The sequence below is a fragment of the Neoarius graeffei genome, chromosome 15, assembly GCF_027579695.1.
Source record: "Neoarius graeffei isolate fNeoGra1 chromosome 15, fNeoGra1.pri, whole genome shotgun sequence".
NCBI classification, from domain to species: Eukaryota; Metazoa; Chordata; class Actinopteri; order Siluriformes; family Ariidae; genus Neoarius; species Neoarius graeffei.
Window position 1 is genome coordinate 56,269,198 of NC_083583.1, and position 25,025 is coordinate 56,294,222.

At 42.0% G+C, this 25,025-nt stretch overlaps 1 protein-coding gene across 1 annotated transcript in view; it reads right to left on the reverse strand.

The window, feature by feature from the left end:
* Positions 1-25,025, reverse strand: part of wdr18 (WD repeat domain 18) — a 331,262-nt gene that overhangs the window by 127,782 nt on the left and 178,455 nt on the right. Inside the window, exon 5 of the mRNA XM_060941676.1 lies at positions 24,668-24,811. Coding sequence (XP_060797659.1) covers positions 24,668-24,811 — 144 coding nt within the window. The remainder of the gene's footprint in view (positions 1-24,667; positions 24,812-25,025) is intronic.

The window sequence follows — 25,025 nt, forward strand, 5'->3', positions numbered from 1 at the left end:
ACGGTGGGAGAGGCATAAAAAATAAAAAGATCTGGTGTGAGTCAGTCATGGTATATCCTGGATATACCATGAACTGATGTCAATTTCAAGCTATACAGCCAACTCAAGTCACAGCTGTGTCTCTGCGAGCATTTCTGTGTGTGTAGAGCTACACATCATGATCATGCCTAGCAAGGTAGGCACAGGTCGATGGTCACGCCAATGTAAACAACAAACATGGCTCCCTCCAGTGAGCCAAGATTAAATCTAAACACTTTTAGTTTGGAATTTTCTGATGAGGGATATAAATCAAATATACGATGCACTGAGAGGCTTTGGTAATTTGGATGATGGATCAGCCCTTTTCTTACCACCTACTCTACTCAGCTCCTGGTCCAAGTGCTGATCCTTTCCCGCTTGGACTACTGCAACTCTCTCCTTGCTGGCCTTCTAGCTTTTGCCATTAGACCCCTACAGCTCATTCAGAACGCTGCAGCTCACCTGGTCTACAACCTCCTTCGTTCTTCCCGTGTCACCCCTCTGCTTGCCAACCTGCACTGGCTACCTATCGCAGCTCGTATCAAATTTAAGACGTTGGTGCTAGCTTACCAGGCTCTCAAGGGGTTAGGGCCAGCATACATCCAGAGTCTGATCTGCCCCTCCATACCAGCCAGATCCCGACACTCCACTACTACTGGTCACCTGTCCCCTCCTCCAATCCACTCCTGCCCAGCCTGCTCAAGACTGCTGTCTGTCCTGGCTCCCCGTTGGTGGAATGACCTTCCCATTGAGGTCAGAACTGCTGACTCCCTGACCATCTTCAAGCGCAGACTGAAGACTCACCTTTTCAGGCTGCACCTCTCCCCTTCTTCCCTGCCCACTGTGTAACTGCGTTTTGGTCTAGACCAACCCAGGCTGTGTACAGTCTAGCCTGGGGTTAGTTGTTTTGAGTTCTTTAGTTATACTTTATACGGTTGGTTTGTTTCCTTGGCTGTTCGAGTGAGTGTTGGCATTTCAACAGATCATTACACTAGGTATTGCCGTCACTTGTTCAGTTGGCACTAGAACTTTCTTGTCTAGAAGTTCAGCACTTTGTGTACCTGACTTTTGCACTCATTGTACATCACTTTGGATAAAAGCATCTGCTAAATGCCATGTAATGTAATGGTAATTATGGATTCTCTTCAGTGACTGGCATAGTACTATTTTCTTCAGGGCTGTGCCCTTCAGTCACCTCAGAGAATCAATCATTTCAAGCGGAGCCTCTCAGTGCATGGAAGATTTGATTACTATTTACTGTGCCTCCAACTAAAAACAGCAACTCCTATAAGTAACACAACATATTTTTAACAAGTGTTTCTACCACAGATTTTTTTCCTAATCATGACAGAGCTCTTTAAAGTAAACACAAATGTGATTTCAGATTGTTTGTGCCATATAGGACTAAGTGGTGTTGTCATACTTGAGACCGGTCTTGGTCTCAAGACCATTTTGTGAAGGTCTCGGAATCAACCACATTTTTACCAGGTCTTGTCTCGGTCTCAGGCATAGAGGACTCGGGATTTTATTTCAAGACTGGTCAAGACCACAACTGTGGGGATTTCATTAAATTGCCTGTGCATTGTCTGATTTATTTGTTAACATCGTTACTGTGATTGGATGTAAAATTTCCTGCTTCAAAAAGCGACCAATAACGTGATTCGTTGCAACTTCAAAATTTTAATTTCTGTTAACGGCTGTTACATGCACTGATCTGGTCCTGGTCTTGACTCTGTCTCGTCCTGCTTTGGTCTTGACTTGGTCTCGCCCTGCTTTGGTCTTGGTCACAGCCCCTCAAAGTCTTGGTCTTGTCTCGGGCTTTATGCACTCTGGTCTTGGTCATGACTTAAGGCCAATTTATGCTGACAACCCAATCCTCGCAGATGGCGTCGCAGATGGCGTCTGCGAAGCCCCCCCCCCTTCGCAGACGCTCTGCGCACACCTCCCAAAAATTGTGACCACCGCAGACAGCCTCGCAGACAGCGTCGCAGACAAGAGGGCTCTGATTGGTCCACTCTACATCCGCTGTACACGCACTTCCGCTTCCCTACTTTCCCGGTTTGGTTTGTTTTCACGACCGCCATTTTTAAAAACACGAGCGAAGATGGAGCAGCACGAAGAGCGGTTGATCGAGGAAGTGAGGAAGTACGTACATCTATACGACTCCAGTTCTAGTCATTATAAGTAACCGGAGGATAAACACTCCACTAACCACACCCACCAACTACTCCTAGCGATTTCGCGACTTCGCGCCCCCTTGCATTGTGGCGGTGAATAACATCGTGCACGCCTATTACTCCCCGCTCAACGATAAATTACAACTGTCTGCAAAAAGCTATCTGCGAAAGCCTTGTCGCAAGAGCATGCAGAGGCCTTTAGTCTCATTCTGCTTGGGTCTTGGTCTTATCTTGGTCTCAACCCCTCAAAGTTTTGGTCTTGTCTCGGGCTTTATGCTCTCTGGTCTTGGTCATGACTTAGTCTCACTCTGCTTTGGTCTTGGTCTTATCTCTGTCTCAGCCCCTCAAAGTCTTGGTCTTGTCTTAGGCTTTATGCACTCTAGTCTTGGTCACGATTTTTCTCGTTCTTATCTCGGTCTCAGCCCCTCAAAGTCTTGGTCTTGCCTCGGACTTGAGACACCGGTCTTGGTCATGACTTAGTCTTGGTTTAGGTGGTCTTAACTACAACACTAGAAATGAGTGTTTAATTATTTGATTATGCTAACACACAGACCTAAAACTGTTCTGTTGCTGATTTTCTCTTGTACTGAGCATCCAGTGCTTTTCACTGAAGTGTCCGACAAATCTGCCAATGTTTTTGGAGACCTATTTCACTGCTCCTGTTTTCCCATCATCATAAAGATGTCACAATGAGATCTTTCACCAAATTCATCACTGACTGCACCAAGATTTGCACAGAAGTAAAAAATTCATCTTTAGTGATATGTTGAACCCCGTGGTTTTGCATGTTTAAAGCATTTTATCAGTTAGCTGGATGGAGTTTGATGCTCCATCGTTCCCAAGACAATTTTCAGAAACATTCTTGAAAGCCTTCCATGTAATTCTGTCCATCCCAAAGTTGTTCATCAAACTGCCTGCCACTGATGACCTGTTTGATTTGATTTCTGGGGAAAAAAAAAAGTCCTTCCTTCATCTTGGCATCAGTTACTTTGGAAAACATCAGTTTCAAGTATTGAAATCCTCCACTTCCCTTGTTTATTGGTTTCATTAAAAATTTAAAATTGGCCCACATTTTACATGAAGGGAAGGCAAAAATATCTTCATTGAGTTGACAAATGCTTTATACGCCACATTTTTCTGTCCTGGAGCCATATCCTTACAGCACGGCCAGCCCTTATTAATGTAATGAGACCTTTTAGCAAGACTGTTCTCTTCACAAATTAAATGATAGTACTTGGTGTAACTAGACTGCATTGCTACACTGGGAAAAAAAAAAGCTCAATGAATATATGTAATTTGACTGTATACATCAGTTCATTGTGATTGAACTGAGTTAACACATTTTTAAAATACACCCAACATGCTCTGATCATGTATTTTCAAAGCCCTGAATAAAAATAAAAATAAAAAAAACCCTGAACTTTATCACTTCATTATTCTATCACACATGGGCTAATCGCATGGTTTAAACAATCAGTGCCAATATCCTCGTGAGATAATGTTAAAGTGCGTGTTCTGGACCAATTTCGGGTTTTTTTTATGAAAGTATGTCCCTTTACACACTCATCCAGAAGGGTAATTTTGCACAAGGCCATCTGTCTACAGCAGAAAAAAATAAAATAAAACGCGTCTGGAAAAATCCCAAGGGAGTCTGGAGCCAGATTCGTGACGTCACCTGCGGAAGCGCCAGCAGGCTGCGAGAGCTTTGCACGGTTTCAGTGCACAGCCTGTGTAGACCAAGCGCTCCCATTTCTCTCTCATTGTCCGGTCTTTTGGGAAACGATGAGTACTAATCCCATCAAGATTGGCATTGCTACACCCTCCTATGATACATCTGTTAATCTCATCTCATCTCATTATCTGTAGCCACTTTATCCTGTTCTACAGGGTCGCAGGCAAGCTGGAGCCTATCCCAGCTGACTACGGGTGAAAGGCGGGGTACACCCTGGACAAGTCGCCAGGTCATCACAGGGCTGACACATAGACACAGACAACCATTCACACTCACATTCACACCTACGCTCAATTTAGAGTCACCAGTTAACCTAACCTGCATGTCTTTGGACTGTGGGGGAAACCGGAGCACCCGGAGGAAACCCACGCGGACACGGGGAGAACATGCAAACTCCACACAGAAAGGCCCTCGCCGGCCACGGGGTTCAAACCCGGACCTTCTTGCTGTGAGGCGACAGCCCTAACCACTACACCACCGTGCCACCCATCTGTTATTCATTTTAATAATTACGTGATAACGTTGAAGAAATTTGCAGAAAACCACCAGGTCGTTTTCTCATAACCAAACCAGCGCTGATGTAGGATTCAGAGGGAGGCGTCCCGCACGCGACGTCATGAAAATCAGTGTTTGCCGGGAAATCCAAATGCCAAGTTTTTTCAGAGGCGGACCAATTCACCTCAAATGGCTTGATTTCAACTGAATTTTTCTGGTATTGTGCAAGATAAAAAAAAATTGCACAAAATGCAGAATGTTACAGCTATTTGACCAAAGTTTAATATAAAATAGGAGAATTACATTGATCTTGCTCCTGAATTTACCCGTGATATGCACTTTAACCATAATGCAATTGGTTAACGTTAATATTACATGAAGTGATGCTCATTCTACATAATTCAATGTAGTAATTAGACACTTGTTTAAATTAAGTTTAGTAAAAAGCAATGAAATCATGTTTTGATGAGAAATTTAATATTTTTAGGTAAACTACAGTCCTGTGCAAAAGTCTTAGGCAGGGCTTTGAACCAGAATTTTTTTCCTATTGGTTCGTTCCGAACAGAAACGGAATTTTAACGTTTCCGGTTTTGGGTTCCACCATTAAATAGACGTTCCCGAACCGGTTAGAACAAAAAAAATGTCGTTCCCGGAACGGTTAATTACGTTCCCTGTCAGCTGTTTAACAAATGGCTATAAAATTATGTCTCTGTCTCATCCAGCTTAAGCCAAATGTAGTCTAATTCTATTACAACCTTCATTAAATAAGACAAGAAATAATTCAAAACAATTATTATTTCAAATGTTGGCGATTTGGATTCTCAGTATGTCTTCCCATCTACACAAACAGAAAAAGTGCCAAAAATGAAAGAGAATTCGTTTAGTGTATTACCAAAGGCTAGTCAGGCCCTATGCATTGATAGGCTAACAGAGGTTAATGTCATTTAATGTTCGCGAGCCTCTCATTAACGTGGACAAATATATTGATATCGTGTTTGAAATTGACGTTTTTGAATAACGATAGACTGCAATATTTACCTCTTATTTAAGATGTGGAGACGTGATAGTAGTCCACCCTCCCGCTCTCTCCATTCAGTCAGCGAACGTCACACAGGAAGTGAACCCCAGCGGGGCATAGAAACTTGCGCAGGAGAAGAATGACTTTTTTATTTGTAGGCTACAGAAACTTTGAGGAACGAAATAAAAACCGGTATTAACCGGTTACCATTATTTTTAATAAGCGTTTCTGTTCCGGAACATAAAAAATAATAAAGTTTCTGGTTTCGTTTCTGTTCCATGTGAAATAGAAAAAGTTCCCGGTTTTCGTTTTCGTTCCTTGAACCGGTTCAAAGCCCTGGTCTTAGGCACATGTAAAGAAATGCTGTAGACCAAAAATGGTTTAAAATATACTCGACAAAAATAAAAACTTTACACTCGTTTCAAAGTCAATAATTTGAACATTTTGGAAAATAGGTTTGAAATAACGATTGTATTCAATTATCTTGTCATTAAAGATGCTATAGCATACAGATCATGTTTGTCATGGAATCGGTTTCACCGGAAATGCGACAACAATGTCCATGATCAAAAACTGTGAGTCACAACTTAATGAAATCATGTCAATATCGGGTGTGTCCTCCATGGGCGTTCACAACTGCGATACAACGTCTCCTCATGGATTGGATGATGCGTCTGAACACAGCTTGGGGAATGCGCCGCCATATTTGTACCAACATGGCACCAAGCTCCTGCAAGTTCTGTGGAGGGTTCCTTACGGTCGGCTGTGGTGCCAGTTTGATGGAGACGTGTCTGGAGATTATGGATGGTCTGTCGACTGCATCCCATAACCCTCGCAACGTCAGTGACGGATGTTCCCGTATTCAGCATGCCAATGGCACGTTCACGCTGAATGTTTGACAGTCGTGGCATTGCAAATTAACGAATAATTTACCATAAAATCTTGTTTTTCGTGTATCAATAGGTCACGTCACTTGTGTCACGTGGAAACGTGATTTTAGCGTGCAGTGCTCTCGCACGTGCTACGTAGGCCCGACCAGTAGAATGAATGTGTGACGTAATGCCCTTGACAATGCATTTAACCATAATCACAACAAGAACTCTTTCAAGAAAAGTTTCTAAACACTATTTGAAAAATAATGAGTGTCAAGTTTTTATTTTTGCTGAGTATATAATGAAATTAAATGTTTCAATATAAAAAAAAAATACTATAAAAAGGCAAATATTTTCCCGTCGGGCTCGACCTAACTCCGTCAATATCATATGACCTTTTTTAACCAACATACACATTCGAAAACAATGAACAACGGTGTGCGGATGTTTATCTTACTGTTGTTGTCAAGGTAGTGTTGAATATTTCTTCGCGGAAAGGAAGACAAAGTGTCAGATCCGTCGTGTAAATTTCCTTTTTTCTTCGCTTGTATACAAAAACTCCATAGCAAGCTGCCTGGCTCCTCAGAGGGGATGACTGTTACATCTCTTTCCTCCTGAACTTCAGCAAGAAATCTTTTGAAAACCTTCATGTACTTAGTTGTTTTTTTTTTTTTTTTTAAGTGTTTTCTTCCTCTTGTCCTTTTTCCATTTTCTTCAACAATTTCAGCTTGTTCAATTCCGTCTGTGTCTGATAAATCATCTGGATAACAAAATTCACTTTCACTGTGCTCAGTGAACGGCGGAAGCGAGGGAAACGGGTCCGGGGCTGCATACAGCTTTTCGGGACCGGATTCAAAAATCCGTATCTGCCCAGTCATGTGACTTTTCCCAATGGCAGAGATGCCTACCCCAAATTTTGAATTTCAGTATTCTTGAAAACATTTTTCAGTATTTTGGAATGACTTTCAGTAACATTATGCGCATTTCCATTATAAAGAGGTGTATATACCAATATGTTTAACATTTAAATTATTAAAAAGAACTGTTTTGTGTGAATTGAATAAACAAAACGCGAGCAGCCATCTCAACTGAATTTCCACTCAACAAATTTCTAGAGCATACAATAGATCACATTTTTCTAAATACAATAGTGTTCCCTGTTTGCAGACATTACGGTTGACTACCAATCATTGGTATTGAATGTAACTCCTCAAAAGTATTATATTATATTGCCTGGCAAAATGTTCTACCTGTTAACGGATTCTAATAAAATTAGAAAAAAAAAATTCTTATTTCATGCCAAAGAGAGTCCGACATTGTTATCTTAACGTCCCAATATATAAATACTTCAGCATAATGCTTCAGAAGAGACACTGAATAAAATGACATTTATAATTGTATTTAAAACAGTGGAATGACCAATTTTTTGCCACAATCCCAACAGCACTAATCATAAAATTCTGTTTTTGATCATACTACATGTACATTTGCACTTGCAACACTGAAAAGACTTTGAATTAAAGAAGTACAGCCAGTGTTTGATATTTCAGTGAATAAAAATCAGACATGTAAAAAGAAACTGAATAAGTTTAACTCGCATTTCATGGCACTAATCGGCAAGTTCAACTCCAAGCACAGGTCAACCATCACCGCTTCAGCACGGGTCACGTTCCGTGTCTTTTCATCCACAGATTTCGTAAAAAACTGCTGGATACCCCCAGATTTACTTTCCGCCTGACTCGCCATTTCAGCATACTCCATACGTTTTTTGGAGTTGACAAGCCGCCTGCAGTCATCGCGACCACCATGTTAATGTCAGTTCTACACAGTTTGCAGTGCGCGTATCCATTGCCCTTTTGACTGGGTGTAATGCACGGCCATTCTACCGTATCGAAAATAGCGTGAACAAATGTGCGGAATCTGCGCATGTCACACACAGCATGTGTGGTTGTCGTAAAAATAAATAGCCTAGCCGTGAATCGCGCATGGATTGAAAAAGTCACTTGGACATTTAAAAACAACTCACTGGAATTTTTTAAGACTTTATAATAATTCCGTACAGAATAACACTGTTTGCCGTAACATACGTAACTTTTCCGTACAAAATACGGCCAATCCGTACTAGTAGGCATCTCTGCAATGGTTTTATTATTAAGAGTGTGTGCACGGGTCCATATGGGTCATATGATGAGTTAGGGTCTTCAGAGTAGCCAGCGTTTACCTTGACACTTTGCACACTATTCTTGGGTTTCAGTCACGTGACTTCTTAGCGATTTCACTTCTGGTAAAACAGCTGGTGGTCAAGCAAACCAAAACAGCTGCCGTAGTGCAAACAGCTAGCGATAACTTATCAGAGTGCGCTCGTAATCTAGAAGCCACTGCTCGCTTTAGATATATTCAGAAGATTGCTATGTGCAATGGAATCGACCCCTACAGTCTGGGAAAGAAGGATTTGTCACACGATCTCGAAAACTACCCTTCAGTTGAGTTCCCCGACATCTCGAACTATCTGGTGTTGCAGACGTCCTTCTACACCACAAAACAGATGAAAGCATGGAAGAGTACGGAGGCTTACAACTTTTTTGTACGTGGCTGGGTAAAGGACCTCGGGATCAAGTCGCTGTCCAATGAATCCTGGATTGTTTTTGCCCATGTAGGTATTTTTTAAGCTTTTCGTTCGCGTCTTTACAACGAAGCGCTGCAAGTTGAAGTGTAAACAAACAACAGTTCACTTGATTCTCACTTGTGTTGGCTCTTATCTCGGCTAAATCATTCACAAAGATCATCAGAAACCCCTTTAAAGACCTGGATCTTAGTTCAACAAGACGGAGAAGTGATCACGGCACATTGTAACTGTACGGCTGGGGAAGAATTTTGTCGCGACCTTCATGCATATGGGCTTTGTGAGGAGTAAACAAAGAAACAGCTGGGGACTTTAGTGCTTCATGACTATAAAAAGTACCGTAAAATAATGACACATAGCAAGAAAAGTACTTGGAAAACACTAAGGACGTAGCTGGGAGGGAAATACAAACCTTTCACCAAGTGATCACTGCAAACTCGAGCATGCTTCGACTCGGCTCCCTTCGATTTCAGTGAGAGGTTCAAAAGCCACCTTTCTCAACGTCTTTTTATGAAATCCTGTGTTTGTTCGCTCTTTTTTATTAGTTCAGGAAGAAACTTATCAGTTTCACGGTTTGATCGATTCGAACAACCTAAAAGAACGCGAGCGTAAGGCATTTTTCGTGAGCAATGCACCTTCTCCGTACAAACGCTTTGTCAACTGAGCTTTGGTAGACCACCAGCTAAAGTTTTGAATAACTAATGAGGTGGATGTGACGTCACGGGAAACCCAAGAATTGGCGTTATCTGAACCAGCTTCATGAGGTAGTCACCTGGAACGCTTTTCAATTAACAGGTGTGCCTCGTCAAAAGTCCGTTAGTGGAATTTCTTGCTTTCTTAACCAGTTAACGGTAAACAGGGAATAATAAAAACACAGTAAACAGCCCTATTCAACACCACAACTGCAGTAACCCATATTATGTCAAGAGCCACTCGACCAAGTAAAGAGAAACGACATCCATCATTACTTTAAGACATGAAGTGACTTTTAATTCGTAAAATTAAAAAAAAGAAAAACCACTGAATTCGAAGGTGTGTCCAAATTTTTGACTGGTACTGGATATGGGTTGAACGTGTACACTAAACTGTGATCGTCTTGTCCCAGAGTCCTCATTTCCAGCCACAGGTCTCAACCAAGCAGACATGAAAAAGGATCTCTATACAAGTAAGCTTCCAACATAGACTGGTACCAAAATTCAAAAAAGTGCTTATTTAAGGAGTTAAAGGCATTTTTGAGACAAAGTCGGCAAGCAGTCTTATTTTGTCAATTTGGGTGTGCCGAATTCAAATCTGCAATATGCCGAGCTCTATCTGACCTCTGTTGACCTCTAGAGGTCATTGAACTTTGGGCCTGTAAACGTCTCAGCTGAACCCAGTTTCTCAGCTTTCTAAGGAATGAAATGTACTAAAATGATTAATGAAGTTAGCAAATGGCCTTGTTTGTTAAATGTTTGGGTGCTGAATTCATTTTTCATTTGTAAAACGACATATGACCTCTGATAACCTCAAGGTCATTAAACTTGGCCTATAGGCCTATGCATTTAACGGCATTTTTAAACGGACTTTACTCCCCCAAAAAGAATATGAACAGACAAAAGACAAATAGAAAGGAACAAATACAACATTAAATGCCAGTCCATGTACATGTGACTTACTTTTCACAATGAGAATGCCTAGGCGATCACCTTACATAACATTGCATTACATTTAGCGGTTATTGTTTATACAAAGCTACTGAAAAAAGGACAGATTCAGCAGCATACAAAATGTGGGGGCATACAGGGTATACAGGTTAATCAGGGTTAGTATATATGAGAGTTTTTTTCTTTGTTGTCTGTTTTTTGTAAAGGCTTTACCCCGTTTAAAACAAAAACAACAAAGAAAAAAACTCTCATATACACTGAGTGCAGAATTATTAGGCAAGTTGTATTTTTGAGGATTAGTTTTATTATTGAACAACAACTATGTTCTCAATCAACCAAAAAGACTCATAAATATCAAAGCTGAATATGTATGGAAGTTAGAGTGGGGCGTTTTTAGTTTTGGCCATTTTAGGAGAATATGTACATGTTCAGGTAACTTTCACTGTGCAGAATTATTAGGCAACTTAATAAAAACCAAATGTGTAGCCATTTCACTTATTTATTTTCACCAGGTACACTGATATGACAACTCCAGATTTGCAAATAAACATATCTGACATTCAAACACAAAACAAAAACAAAATCAGTGACCAATATAGCCACCCTTCTTCATGAGGACACTCAAAAGCCTTCCATCCATAGATTCTGTCAATTTCTTTATCTGTTCACGACCAACATTGTGTGCAGCAGCAACCACGGCCTCCCAGACGCTGTTCAGAGAGGTGTACTGTTTTCCCTCTTTGTAGACCTCACGTTTTATAATGGACCACAGGTTCTCTATGGGGTTTAGGTCAGGTGAACAAGGGGGCCATGTCATTATTTTTTCACCTTTCAGGCCTTTACTGGCTAGCCACGCAGTGGAGTATTTGGACGCATGAGATGGAGCGTTATCCTGCATGAAAATCATGTTCTTCTTGAAAGATGCTGACTTTTTCCTATACCACTGCTTGAAGGTTTCTTCCAGGAACTGGCAGTAGGTCTGGGAGTTGAGTTTGAGTCCATCCTCAACTCGAAAAGGTCCAACAAGCTCATCTTTGATGATACCAGCCCATAGCAGTACTCCACCTCCACCTTGCTGGCGTCCGAGTCGGAGTGGAGCTCTGTGCCCATTACTGATCCAGCCACAGGCCCATTCATCTGGCCCATCAAGAGTCACTCTCATCTCATCAGACCACAGCACCTTAGAAAAATCAGTCTTAAGATATTTCTTGGCCCAGTCTTGACGTTTTATCTTGTGTGCCTTACTCAGTGGTGGTCGTTTTTCAGCCTTCCTTACCTTGGCCATGTCCCTCAGTATTGCACACCTTGTACTCTTTGACACTCCAGGAATGTTGCAACTCTGGAATATGGCAGAACTGGATGCTAATGGCCGCTTGTTAGCTTCATGCTTGATTTTCCGCAGATCATGTGCAGTTATTTTGCGCCTTTTTTTTCCCCACACGCTTCTTTCGACCCTGTTGACTATTTGCAATGAAACACTTGATTGTTCGGTGATCACGTTTCAACATCTTCACAATTTCAAGAGTGCTGCATCCGTCTGCAAGACATCTCACAATTTTAGACTTTTCAAAGTCTGTCAGATCTCTCTTCTGACCCATTTCGCCAGAGGAAAAGAGGTTGCCTAATAATTATGCACACCTGATATAGGGTGTTGATGTCATTAGACCACACCCCCTCTCATTACACAGATGCACAGCACCTGATATACTTAATTGGTAGTAGGCTTTCAAGCCTAAACAGCTTGGAGTGGGACAACATGCATTAAAAGGATGTTGTGGTCAAAATACTCACTTGCCTAATAATTCTGCACTCAGTGTATACTAACCCTGATTAACCTGTATACCCTGTATGCCCCCACATTTTGTATGCTGCTGAATCTGTCCTTTTTTCAGTAGCTTTGTATAAACAATAACCGCTAAATGTAATGCAATGTTATGTAAGGTGATCGCCGAGGCATTCTCATTGTGAAAAGTAAGTCACATGTACATGGACTGCCATTTAATGTTGTATTTGTTCCTTTCTATTTGTTTTTTGTCTGTTCATATTCTTTTTGGGGGAGTAAAGTCAGTTTAAAAATGCCGTTAAATGCATAGGCCTATAGGCCAAGTTTAATGACCTTGAGGTGATCAGAGGTCATATGTCGTTTTACAAATGAAAAATGAATTCAGCACCCAAACATTTAACAAACAAGGCCATTTGCTAACTTCATTAATCATTTTAGTACATTTCATTCCTTAGAAAGCTGAGAAACTGGGTTCAGCTGAGACGTTTACAGGCCCAAAGTTCAATGACCTCTAGAGGTCAACAGAGGTCAGATAGAGCTCGGCATATTGCAGATTTGAATTCGGCACACCCAAATTGACAAAATAAGACTGTTTGCCGACTTTGTCTCAAAAATGCCTTTGGGTGTCACAATTCTGGATTTTGGTACCAGTCTAACATCATAAATCCGAGTTTCGACTTGGACCTTTTCACTGATTTAACTGAAAAGTCCCTTTGATGCTGTCTTCCGGTGGAAAGGCGGATTGAGGTGACGGCACAGAAGAACTGAATCTTTGAGGCCAAGGCTCTTTCTGACATCCTTCCTCCTTATCACAGTAAATGATGCTCTGCTTACGCCTTTACCTTCATATATCAGAAAATACAAAACCAGGAAAAAAACAAACAAACAAAAAAAACAACCCACAAGTGCACAAGCTCAAGCACTCTCAATAAGATGAAGCCGTCATAATGAATCAACATGGTTCAAGGACGACACAAAGTCTACTGAGCGGAAACCTTCTCCGATTAAATTAATATTCCTCTTGAATGAAAACAGCAACGGTTTACAGCACTGGGAGGTTCACACAAAGGTGGAGGACAAATGGATTTGTGAAGGAATGACCTTATGCTGTAAGACCGGGTAATCATAGCGTCATTCAAGTCTCGTCTGATTGGTCAGAAAGGGTGCGTTATTTTTCTAACACGGCTCGGTTCGTAGCTCCGTCTGTAACATGAATGACAGGTTTTTATGAATGCGCTCATTCATGTGTGACTGTTTCTATAGTAACAGCTCATAACCTACAACCCCGATTCCAAAAAAGTTGGGACAAAGTACAAATTGTAAATAAAAACGGAATGCAATGATGTGGAAGTTTCAAAATTCCATATTTTATTCAGAATAGAACATAGATGACATAGCAAATGTTTAAACTGAGAAAATGTATCATTTAAAGAGAAAAATTAGGTGATTTTAAATTTCATGACAACAACACATCTCAAAAAAGTTGGGACAAGGCCATGTTTACCACTGTGAGACATCCCCTTTTCTCTTTACAACAGTCTGTAAACGTCTGGGGACTGAGGAGACAAGTTGCTCAAGTTTAGGGATAGGAATGTTAACCCATTCTTGTCTAATGTAGGATTCTAGTTGCTCAGCTGTCTTAGGTCTTTTTTGTCGTATCTTCCGTTTTATGATGCGCCAAATGTTTTCTATGGGTGAAAGATCTGGACTGCAGGCTGGCCAGTTCAGTACCCGGACCCTTCTTCTACGCAGCCATGATGCTGTAATTGATGCAGTATGTGGTTTGGCATTGTCATGTTGGAAAATGCAAAGTCTTTCCTGAAAGAGACGTCGTCTGGATGGGAGCATATGTTGCTCTAGAACCTGGATATACCTTTCAGCATTGATGGTGTCTTTCCAGATGTGTAAGCTGCCGATGCCACACGCACAAATGCAACCCCATACCATCAGAGATGCAGGCTTCTGAACTGAGCGCTGATAACAACTTGGGTCGTCCTTCTCCTCTTTAGTCCGAATGACACGGCGTCCCTGATTTCCATAAAGAACTTCAAATTTTGATTCATCTGACCACAGAACAGTTTTCCACTTTGCCACAGTCCATTTTAAATGAGCCTTGGCCCAGAGAAGACGTCTGCGCTTCTGGATCATGTTTAGATACGGCTTCTTCTTTGAACTATAGAGTTTTAGCTGGCAACGGCGGGTGGCACGGTGAATTGTGTTCACAGATAATGTTCTCTGGAAATATTCCTGAGCCCATTTTGTGATTTCCAATACAGAAGCATGCCTGTATGTGATGCAGTGCCGTCTAAGGGCCCGAAGATCACGGGCACCCAGTATGGTTTTCCGGCCTTGACCCTTACGCACAGAGATTCTTCCAGATTCTCTGAATCTTTTGATGATATTATGCACTGTAGATGATGATATGTTCAAACTCTTTGCAATTTTACACTGTCGAACTCCTTTCTGATATTGCTCCACTATTTGTCGGCGCAGAATTAGGGGGATTGGTGATCCTCTTCCCATCTTTACTTCTGAGAGCCGCTGCCACTCCAAGATGCTCTTTTTATACCCAGTCATGTTAATGACCTATTGCCAATTGACCTAACGAGTTCCAATTTGGTCCTCCAGCTGTTCCTTTTTTATACCTTTAACTTTTCCAGCCTCTTATTGCCCCTGTCCCAACTTTTTTGAGATGTGTTGCTGTCATGAAACTTCAAATGGAGCAATTCCAGCGTTATGGACGTGACACTTGAACTCAAAATGGCAACAAATGACCCAGTGCATGTTTTATTGTCTCCCAGTATTTAAACAGGTGTTGCATATTTTAAGGCTGTACCATACTGGAGAAGTGATAGAACAAGAACAATTCCCATAGTACATCTAGGGCATGCCAGAAAATGCCAATAAAAGATGCGTTATGGATGTGACAGAAAAAGTATCACTTTTCTTGGGTGACTGTACATTTTTATCAAACTCTGTGAAATTGTAAACCTAATGTCGAAATGGAGATATCCATTTGATAGAGGGGTCCAAGGTGAATATTAAAAAATCTTTGTTTAAAATATTTTGTATTTCATGCAGAGTTTCGGAAGGAAAAGTCAGCGTTATGGATGTGACGAAATTCCGTTATGGATGTGACGCGTCTGAAATAGACATGGCATATGTTTAGAAAATCAGCAATTTAACCACCATAACCCTTTGAAAAACTCTCTAAATATCAGCTAAAACTATCCAAGTTCTTAAATAATATTTAGGATGGCTATTGTTTTGCTGTTTTGTGGATTTTAGCATACATTTCTGTGGCTTGTGGCAATAATATAGAATTGTACATGATCAAAGTTGATTTTAGCTTGGGTTTTACATTATAAGAAAGAAAGACTGACAGTGACATATTAGGTTGGTTACAAATTGGTTCAACTTATTCACATCTGTAAAATACAGGCCTAGGTGAGATCTCTGGGAGTGGTTTTGATGTATTACATGTTGCTTTATTTTTGCATGGTGAGGTTGACATTTACATGGAATTGCCCAATGAGCCAATATTTGGCATGAAATTTCAAAGTGTCTCACTTTCGACATTTGATATGTTGTCTATGTTCTATTGTGAATACAATATCAGTTTTTGAGGTTTGTAAATTATTGCATTCCGTTTTTATTTACAATTTGTACTTTGTCCCAACTTTTTTGGAATCGGGGTTGTAAGAACAGTAATTAACTTTTTAAAAAATGATGTTTAACGATTTAAAAAAAAATTCTAGCTGTTGATACGGTGAAGCTTTAGTGAGGAAATATTTATGTAACATTTAAGAAAGGAGTCACGTGTGGCTATGATTTCTAACAGCAGTGGTGCTTTGTAAAGCTTCCCAGCATGGAAAAGTCTTCGAGACAGAGGAGTTGATGCTTTCCAATTTTTCTGCAAAATGACAAGCTGCGTTTTTGAGAGAGGACAGAAATAACTGTGCATCGCTGCTATAACAGAAGTAATAAGAGGAACTAACTTATCCTGAGGACATTCCATAATATTAAATCTTAATCTAAAATTGCTGGGACAGTGCTGTTATTTAACAATTATCTGCCTCAGGTTCAAGTGAATATCAGTGATTATTATACATACGGGCCACTTATTCCATGGAATAAAAACATATGTTCTGTTCCCCTCTAGTGGGTTTATTGATGGCATGCAATACTGTCATCGTATCGCTTATCCTACATGTATTACACCGCTCTCCCCGATGGAGAATGAGAATGCAATATAGTTATAATATTGCATGTTGTCAAGACAACACGACGTCACATGAGAAGATCCAATGACAAAACTTTTCTGCTGCGCATGCGCACAATCATTTCTTTGTCGGCTGGGAGAGAGAGAAGACGGGGTTAATTCGGTGCTCGGTTTAAGCACTAAATAAATAAACTGAAACTAAAGACGCGCTGAACGCCTGAAACGCTACCAAAACTTCATTATATATTCTTCACACATACAAGAGAAAAACATACCAATGGACATCGAAAAACTGGAAAAGACACACGTCAGAGATGTAAAACTTCTGTGCTAGCGAGTGACTGACAGTTTGTTCACAAACACGGCTGCCAGGTTTGCGTCGTTAAAAGCGGAAGGTTTAAAGAGAAAGACGCGCTGAACACCCAAAAGGCTACCAAAACTTCCCTGGATATTCTTCACACATTTCATCTTCTGCATTAAATATGCGGAAAAACTGGAAAAGAGACACGTCGGAGATGTAAAACTTCCACACTAGTGAGTGACTAATGTTTGCTTCATTAAAAGTGGGAGATTTAAAGAGAAAGACGCACTGAACACTCGAAAGGCTGCCAAAACTTCCCTGGATATTCTTCAGACATATTTACAAGAGAAAAACAGACCAACGGACATCGAAAAACTGGAAAGAGAGCAATAGTGGAAATATTGTCAAAGTTTTACTTGGAGGTGAGGAAAAGTGACGGAGACTTTTACAAGAGCACTTCACTCAGCAAAGCCCTTTTGTTTTGAACAACTGCAATGGAACAATTAACTACGACCAAAAGTAACTGTGAACTTGAACTGTCGACCTGTATATAGCTTGTATACAAGTTGGTTGTTGTTCAGGCTTTTTGGACTTGTACCATTTTTATTTTGTACAGAACATTGGATTGACCGAACATTGAATTACATTCGATCAGAATCAGCATTCGATATTGCCAAGTTCCCCTGTTTTTAACTTTTTGTAGAATCTATAATTGTTGCATCAAATGTGCATGTATAATAATAATAATAATAATCTCATCTCATCATCTGTAGCCGCTTTATCCTGTTCTACAGGGTCGCAGGCAAGCTGGAGCCTATCCCAGCTGACTACGGGCGAAAGGCGGGGTACACCCTGGACAAGTCGCCAGGTCATCACAGGGCTGACACATAGACACAGACAACCATTCACACTCACATTCACACCTACGCTCAATTTAGAGCCACCAGTTAACCTAACCTGCATGTCTTTGGACTGTGGGGGAAACCGGAGCACCCGGAGGAAACCCACGCGGACACGGGGAGAACATGCAAACTCCACACAGAAAGGCCCTCGCCGGCCACGGGGCTCGAACCCAGACCTTCTTGCTGTGAGGCGACAGCACTAACCACTACACCACCGTGCCGCCCCTAATAATAATAATAATAATAATAATAGCAGCTGGGGTTTTTTGTGGTATATCCAATATATTCCATTCAGCTACTTGTCTTCGACTTGTTCAGTATCATGCCCGCTGAATGGAATATATCTGATATACCACTCAAAGCCAGCCAATATTATTTAAATAATAACTGAGGTGAAGTCGAGGTCATTATTCACCAATGTTCACTGAGCCGGAGGCGGATAATTGTTTTAGTATAAATACACAGGTAATTATTCTTGGGAAAAAAAATTGCATAATTTATTTCAAACTTGGCGGCACGGTGGTGTCGTGGTTAGCGCTGTCGCCTCACAGCAAGAAGGTCCTGGGTTCGAGCCCCGTGGCCGGCGAGGGCCTTTCTGTGCGGAGTTTGCATGTTCTCCCCGTGTCCGCGTGGGTTTCCTCCGGGTGCTCCGGTTTCCCCCACAGTCCAAAGACATGCAGGTTAGGCTAACTGGTGACTCTAAATTGACCGTAGGTGTGAATGTGAGTGTGAATGGTTGTCTGTGTCTATGTGTCAGCCCTGTGATGACCTGGCGACTTGTCCAGGGTGTACCCCGCCTTTCGCCCGTAGTCAGCTGGGATAGGCTCCAGCTTGCCTGCGACCCTGTAGGACAGGATAAAGCGGCTAGAGATAATGAGATGAGATTTCAAACTTCAAAAGCGGCATGCAAACGTAGCTATGGCGCGGCACAGACTTCTGTCACTTATTTACGGTGACTCACATAAAATGTTTTGTTTTGAAATCAATAAAATAAATCACAAAATCACCGTGGGCGGCACGGTGGTGTAGTGGTTAGCACGGTCTCCTCACAGCAAGAAGATTCCGGGTTCGAACCTAGCGGCCAGTGAGGGCCTTTCTGTGTGGAGTTTGCATGTTCTCCCTGTGTTTGCGTGGGTTTCCTCCAGGTGCTCCGGTGCCCCTGAGCAAGGTACTTAACCCCGGACTGCTCCCCAGGCGCTGTAGTGTGGCTGCCCACTGCTCTGGGTGTGTGCGCGCGCGTGTGTGTTCACTGCTTCAGATGGGTTAAATGCAGAGGATGAATTTCACTGTGCTTGAAGTGTGCATGTGATAAATAAAGGCTTCTTCTTCTTCACAAGTCCACCTTACCTTTGAAAAGTTTTAGACCAAACGTTGTAACATCTTTAGTGCTTTTAGGAACAGCATTTTCTTTCATAGGTTGTAATTCTTTCTCACTTACACTGACGAAGCGATTGACCGACATTTTGCCGAGTCTCTTGAGGTGATTATCGAGAAATCGTCAGAATTTCTCGACCAATCAGTGCGCACGATTTTCTATAAATCACCTGCATATTTATACTAAATAGAAATACATTTGCACAGAGGGGCGGCACGGTGGTGTAGTGGTTAGCGCTGTCGCCTCACAGCAAGAAGGTCCGGGTTTGAGCCCCGTGGCCGGCGAGGGCCTTTCTGTGCGGAGTTTGCATGTTCTCCCCGTGTCCGCGTGGGTTTCCTCCGGGTGCTCCGGTTTCCCCCACAGTCCAAAGACATGCAGGTTAGGTTAACTGGTGGCTCTAAATTGAGCGTAGGTGTGAATGTGAGTGTGAATGGTTGTCTGTGTCTATGTGTCAGCCCTGTGATGACCTGGCGACTTGTCCAGGGTGTACCCCGCCTTTCGCCCGTAGTCAGCTGGGATAGGCTCCAGCTTGCCTGCGACCCTGTAGAAGGATAAAGCGGCTAGAGATAATGAGATGAGATGAGATGAGATATGCACAGAGTGGTAACAGCTCTCTGCTGGATATCAAGGCTGTATGCGGCGTGTAAAGGTTTATTTATTAGTAAAACAAACAAAGTGGAAAATATGGCAAAGTGCTGGCTGGATGGACGTGTAATAAAGTCAATCCTGCTGTGTGGTTCAAAAGGCAGGTCACTTCTTCATTGGAAATGGTGCTACAGGATCCCAAGCCAGTATTTAATTTAAAAAGAACGAGAAAATAATCTGTTTTTGCACCAACATTTAACTCCGTGTTTATTTTCAAAAGATTTCCCGCGAGTTTACCTGCAGCTACCGTACAGTGCGAATGTAGAACTCACACGTACAACTAACGAGTACAGTGACCATCATCTCTCCATCTGACCTGGTCTGATTATAAATCACACAATGGACCAAGTTCAAAGTTGAGCTGCACGCATGTGCAAGTAGTTAATACCCAAATTTTGCACAGACCTCATGTAACTACAGACCTGCATGCTACTCAGACTGTTGCAAGGGAGCTGGAGCAGAATACAATATTTTGGACATTGTAAATGGAGACAAAAAGCCAGTTGAGGCTAATATTAAAATACATAAATATGACACAATTAATTCATCTTAAAAGGTTGTGCTCTAGGCGCAAGTAAAGAACCCACCACGCAACCCTGGCTGCCTCTGAGGAATGAACGACATACAGTGGATTTTAATAAACTGAATGAGGGACACGGAAAATCAATTTAACTCTCTGTTCAAGAGGACTCTGAACACAAGGAACCTTTCCTGCTGTCATGTTTATGGCACATTCAGCTCTGCAATAGAGACTCCAGCTCCCAGGTGGCGCCACTGCCATTGACTCAAGGTCCCAGAGCACACACCTGAACTCAATCAGCACTCCACAGTGTCTTGAAAAAGTATTCATCCCCCTTGGCGTTTGTCCTGTTTTGTTGCATTACAAGCCAGAATTAAAATGCATTTTGGGGGGGTTCGCACCATTTGATTTACACAACATGCCTACCACTTTAAAGGTGAAAATTGTTTCTTTATTGTGACACAAACAATAATTAAGATGGAGAAGGGGGGGGGGGACAACAACCAGAAATCTGGAGTGTACACAGGTATTCACCCCCCCAAAGTCAATACTTTGTAGAGCCACCTTTAGCTGCAATTCCAGCTTGGGGTGTGTCTCTATTAGCTTAACACATCTAGCCACTGGGATTTTTGCCCATTCCTCAAGGCAAAACTGCTCCAACTCCTTCAAGTTCAATGGGTTGTGTTGGTTTGCAGCAATCTTCAAGTTATGCCACAGATTCTCAATTGGATTGAGGTTTGGGCTTTGACTAGGCCATTCCAAGACATGTAAATGTTTCCCTTTAAACCATTCCAGAGTAGCTTTAGCAGTATGTTTAGGGTCATTGTCCTGCTGGAACGTGAACCTTCGTCCCAGTCTCAAACCTCTGGCCGACTCAAACAGGTGTCCCTCCAGAATTGCCCTGTATTTCATGCCATCCATCTTTCCTTCAGTCCTGACCAGCTTTCCTGTCCCTGCAGATGAAAAATATCCCCACAGCATGATGCTACTACCACCATGCTTCACTGTAGGAATGGTGTTCTCAGGGTGTTGGGTTTGCGCCACACGTGGCATTTCCCATAATGGCCAAAAAGATCAATTTTAGGGCGTATTCACACCTACGTTGTTTGGTCCGGACCAAATGATCAAACGAACCAAATTTCCCTTGGTCCGGACCTTTTGGGTTGGTCTGAATACAAACCACCGAACTCTGGTCCGGACCAAACAAGCGGACCGAGACTGAGCTGCAAGGTCGGACTCGGTCCGGACCAAAGGAACCCTGGTGCGGACCTTTTGGAGGTGTGAAAGCAGACTGGACCTAATCCGACAGTTTTGCTTTTTTGTACCTCGGGAGCTTCTGTCGTTTGTCGAGCATTATGGGAAACAGAGTCTTGACACTCCACCGCAAAGTGCAAACACTGTTTCGGTTGTCAAGGGAACCTTACAACAGTCATTCAGTCATTCAGACCAGTGGTAGGCTAGACTACAGAGTACAAAAAATGAGTAGGGGGCAAACGTGGGCCGAGGAAGAAACGCGTACCCTTGTGGATATATGGGCAGATGTCCACATATCTGAGCTTTTGGAGAGAACACGCAAAAATGCCGACGTGTTTGCTGTATTCAGTGAGAAAATGAAGGAGAAGGGGTTCACGCGCTCCCCAAAACAGCGCTTTGTGCGCATGTCGTCTCTCACCAATAGCTGAACGACCTCAGGGCGCGTGGCTTTGTTGACAGATTTTGGTCCGCTTACTAAAATGTACAGTGTGAAAGCGAACCGCACCAAAATGAAAAAATAAAAAAAACATTTGGTTCGGACCAAAGCAAGTGGACTATCGAACTATCCTGGTCTGAATACACCCTTAGTCTCATTTGACCAGAGAATCTTCTTCCATGTGTTTGGGGAGTCTGCCAAACTCCAAACATGTTTTCTTGAAGCAATGGCTTTTTTTTCTGGCCACTCTTCCATAAAGCCTTGCTCTGTAGAGTGTACAGCTTAAAGCGGTCTTATGGACAGATTCTCCCATCTCTGCTGTGGATCTTTGCAGCTCCCTCAGCGTTATAGTTGGTGTCTTTGTTGCATCTCTGATTAATGCCCTCCTTGTCTGGTCTGTGAGTTTTGGTGGGCGGCCTTCTCTTGTCAGGTTTGTAGTGGTGCCATATTCTTTCCATTTTGCTATAATGGATTTAATGGTGCTCCGTGGGATATTCAGAGTTTGGGATTTTTTTTTTATAACCTAACCCTGATCTATACTTCTCCACAACTTTGTCTCTGACCTGTTTGGAGGCTCCTTGGTTTTCATGTTGCTTGCTTAGTAGTGTTGCAGAGTCAGAGTCCTTCCAGAACAGGTTGATTGAGACAGACATCATGTGACACTGATTGCACACAGGTGGATCTTAATCAACTAAGACCCCGTCCACACGTAGCCGGGTATCTGCTAAATCGAAGATATTTTTCTACGTTTTGGCCTGTCATCCACATGAAAACACATCAAAAACGAATATTTAAAAAAACTCCGGGCAAAGTGAAGATTTTTGAAAACTCCGTGTATGCCTTTTCGTGTAGACAGAGATAACCGGAGGTTTGCGTTTTAGAATGTCACAATCTGCGCCAAAAAAATGACAACAAATCTGCCCTGACGTCAAACGTGCGACCTTTGTTTACTGCAGAGGCCAGATTAAGCATGGACTTAAGCTAGCCGCACACCACGGCGATCCACGCGGTACCGAACCGACCCATTTCAGAGCCGACTCCCGACAGGGCACGCACATATCCCCCGACTGTTGACGAGTTCAGTCGCGATTGAAGCGACACGTGACAACTTAATAGCTTTGTGATTGGCTATTGGATATAGTTACTGTTAAATTCAACACTTGATGCTACAGGCTGAATTACAAATGACACAACATGGAATATGTAGCACACTATCTAGGCTGCATGAGCTATTATTCCCAACCTTAAATAGTGCACTTATATAGGGGAGTTAAAGCGATTTGGAATTCAGCCACACAACTTGAGCAGAGTGGCTTTCCAGCCCACTGTGTCTATGGATAAAGCTTCAGTCTATGGAATTACAGTATATACCTGCATTAGGTGCTACCAACACGTATTTCTCGCGCTAGAAATTGTGTTTAATGATGTCACGTGTTATATGCGAAAGATATGATTGGCTATTGCTAGCGACTCTGGCCGATCAGTCTGGCTCCCGATTAGTTTTTCGAATCGGCTGTGAGATGAGTCGGTACCATCGAAAACTAGTCTTTACACCTGACTCGCGACTTCAGTTGGCTCGGTACGCTGAAAATCGGCGTAGTGTGCGGCTAGCTAAAGAGTAATGGATCGGAGTAGTGCCTTGAAAGCGTTAATTATTGTGCAGGTGCTATTTACATGTTTAATTTTAGAAGCCCAACTACTGCTCCAAGAGCACAGGCGATGTGATTAGGGGGAGGATTTGGGGAAATAACCATCTACAGGTTTGGAATGCTTATGAATGTGATTGAAAACGCAGATGTTCGGTTATGTGCGGAAGGGATTTTTTTCGAAGACGAGGTGGTGTGGATAAAACATTTTTATAAACGGAGAGGGGGGGAAATGTTCGGTTTTAAAAATACCCGGCTACGTGTGTACATGGCATAATCCTGTGACTTATGAAGTGAATTGGTTGGACCAGCTCTTATTTAGGGGTTTCATACGAAAGAGGGTGAATACTTATGCACACTCCCGATTTCTGTTTTTTTCATCTTAATTATTATTTGTGTCACAATAAAACAACAATGTGCACCTTTAAAGTGGTAGGCATGTTGTGTAAATCAAATGGTGCTAACCTTCCAAAAATCCATTTTAATTCCAGCTTGTAATGCGACAAAACAGGACAAACACCAAGGGGGACGAATACTTTTGCAAGACACTGCTATAAGCGCACACCGAATACTTCCTCAGTGTGTAGCATCGTTCAGTGTTCTTTCTTCCTGATGTGCCAAGCCTTGTTTACTAATATTGATATTCTGGTATTCGAACTCTGCTACTGGTTTCTGAGATCCTGGTTTGCCTTGTTAATTCTGATTGCTGATCGCCTGACCCCTGATCGTTTTTACACTGTCTCATGATTTTAGATCATCTGCTACCTGCCCTGTGTAAACAAATCTACTTTACACTTACATCCATCTCTGTAAGTGACTTTTGACTCTAAACACAACCCAAAGTTGCAGATTTATTTAACCCTTTTCCACCATGCGTATCTAACAGAATAAACTGTATTGAAAAATTTTATATTAAACTGACACGAAAACGGATCAGCACACAGAACCCAGGTTGCTTAAAAAACTATTTAAGTCGAGGTCAAATTAGATAGCAATTACACTTACCGTGTTACAGAGGGACACCTGAAAGATATTTCCATCACTTCCTCCACAGAACAGGAAGTACTCACAGGGGTCAAGGGTCACTGACATGATGCTGATGTCAAAGAGAACTGACAAAAGCATCTCTCCAGAGGAAATTTCCCACAGCTGGAAGAACACACAAGGAAAAACCATGTTACTTTATTCAGGTACAGAACTGCATTTATTGTTTCTTGATAAACCTAATTTCTTACATTATCTATTCAGATATGTCTAAAAAAATTCCACATAGTAAAATCATTTAAACAGAAGTTTTATTAAGATGATGATTATGGTATATTATACACACACATATTAATTATATATACACTAGTGCATCTCA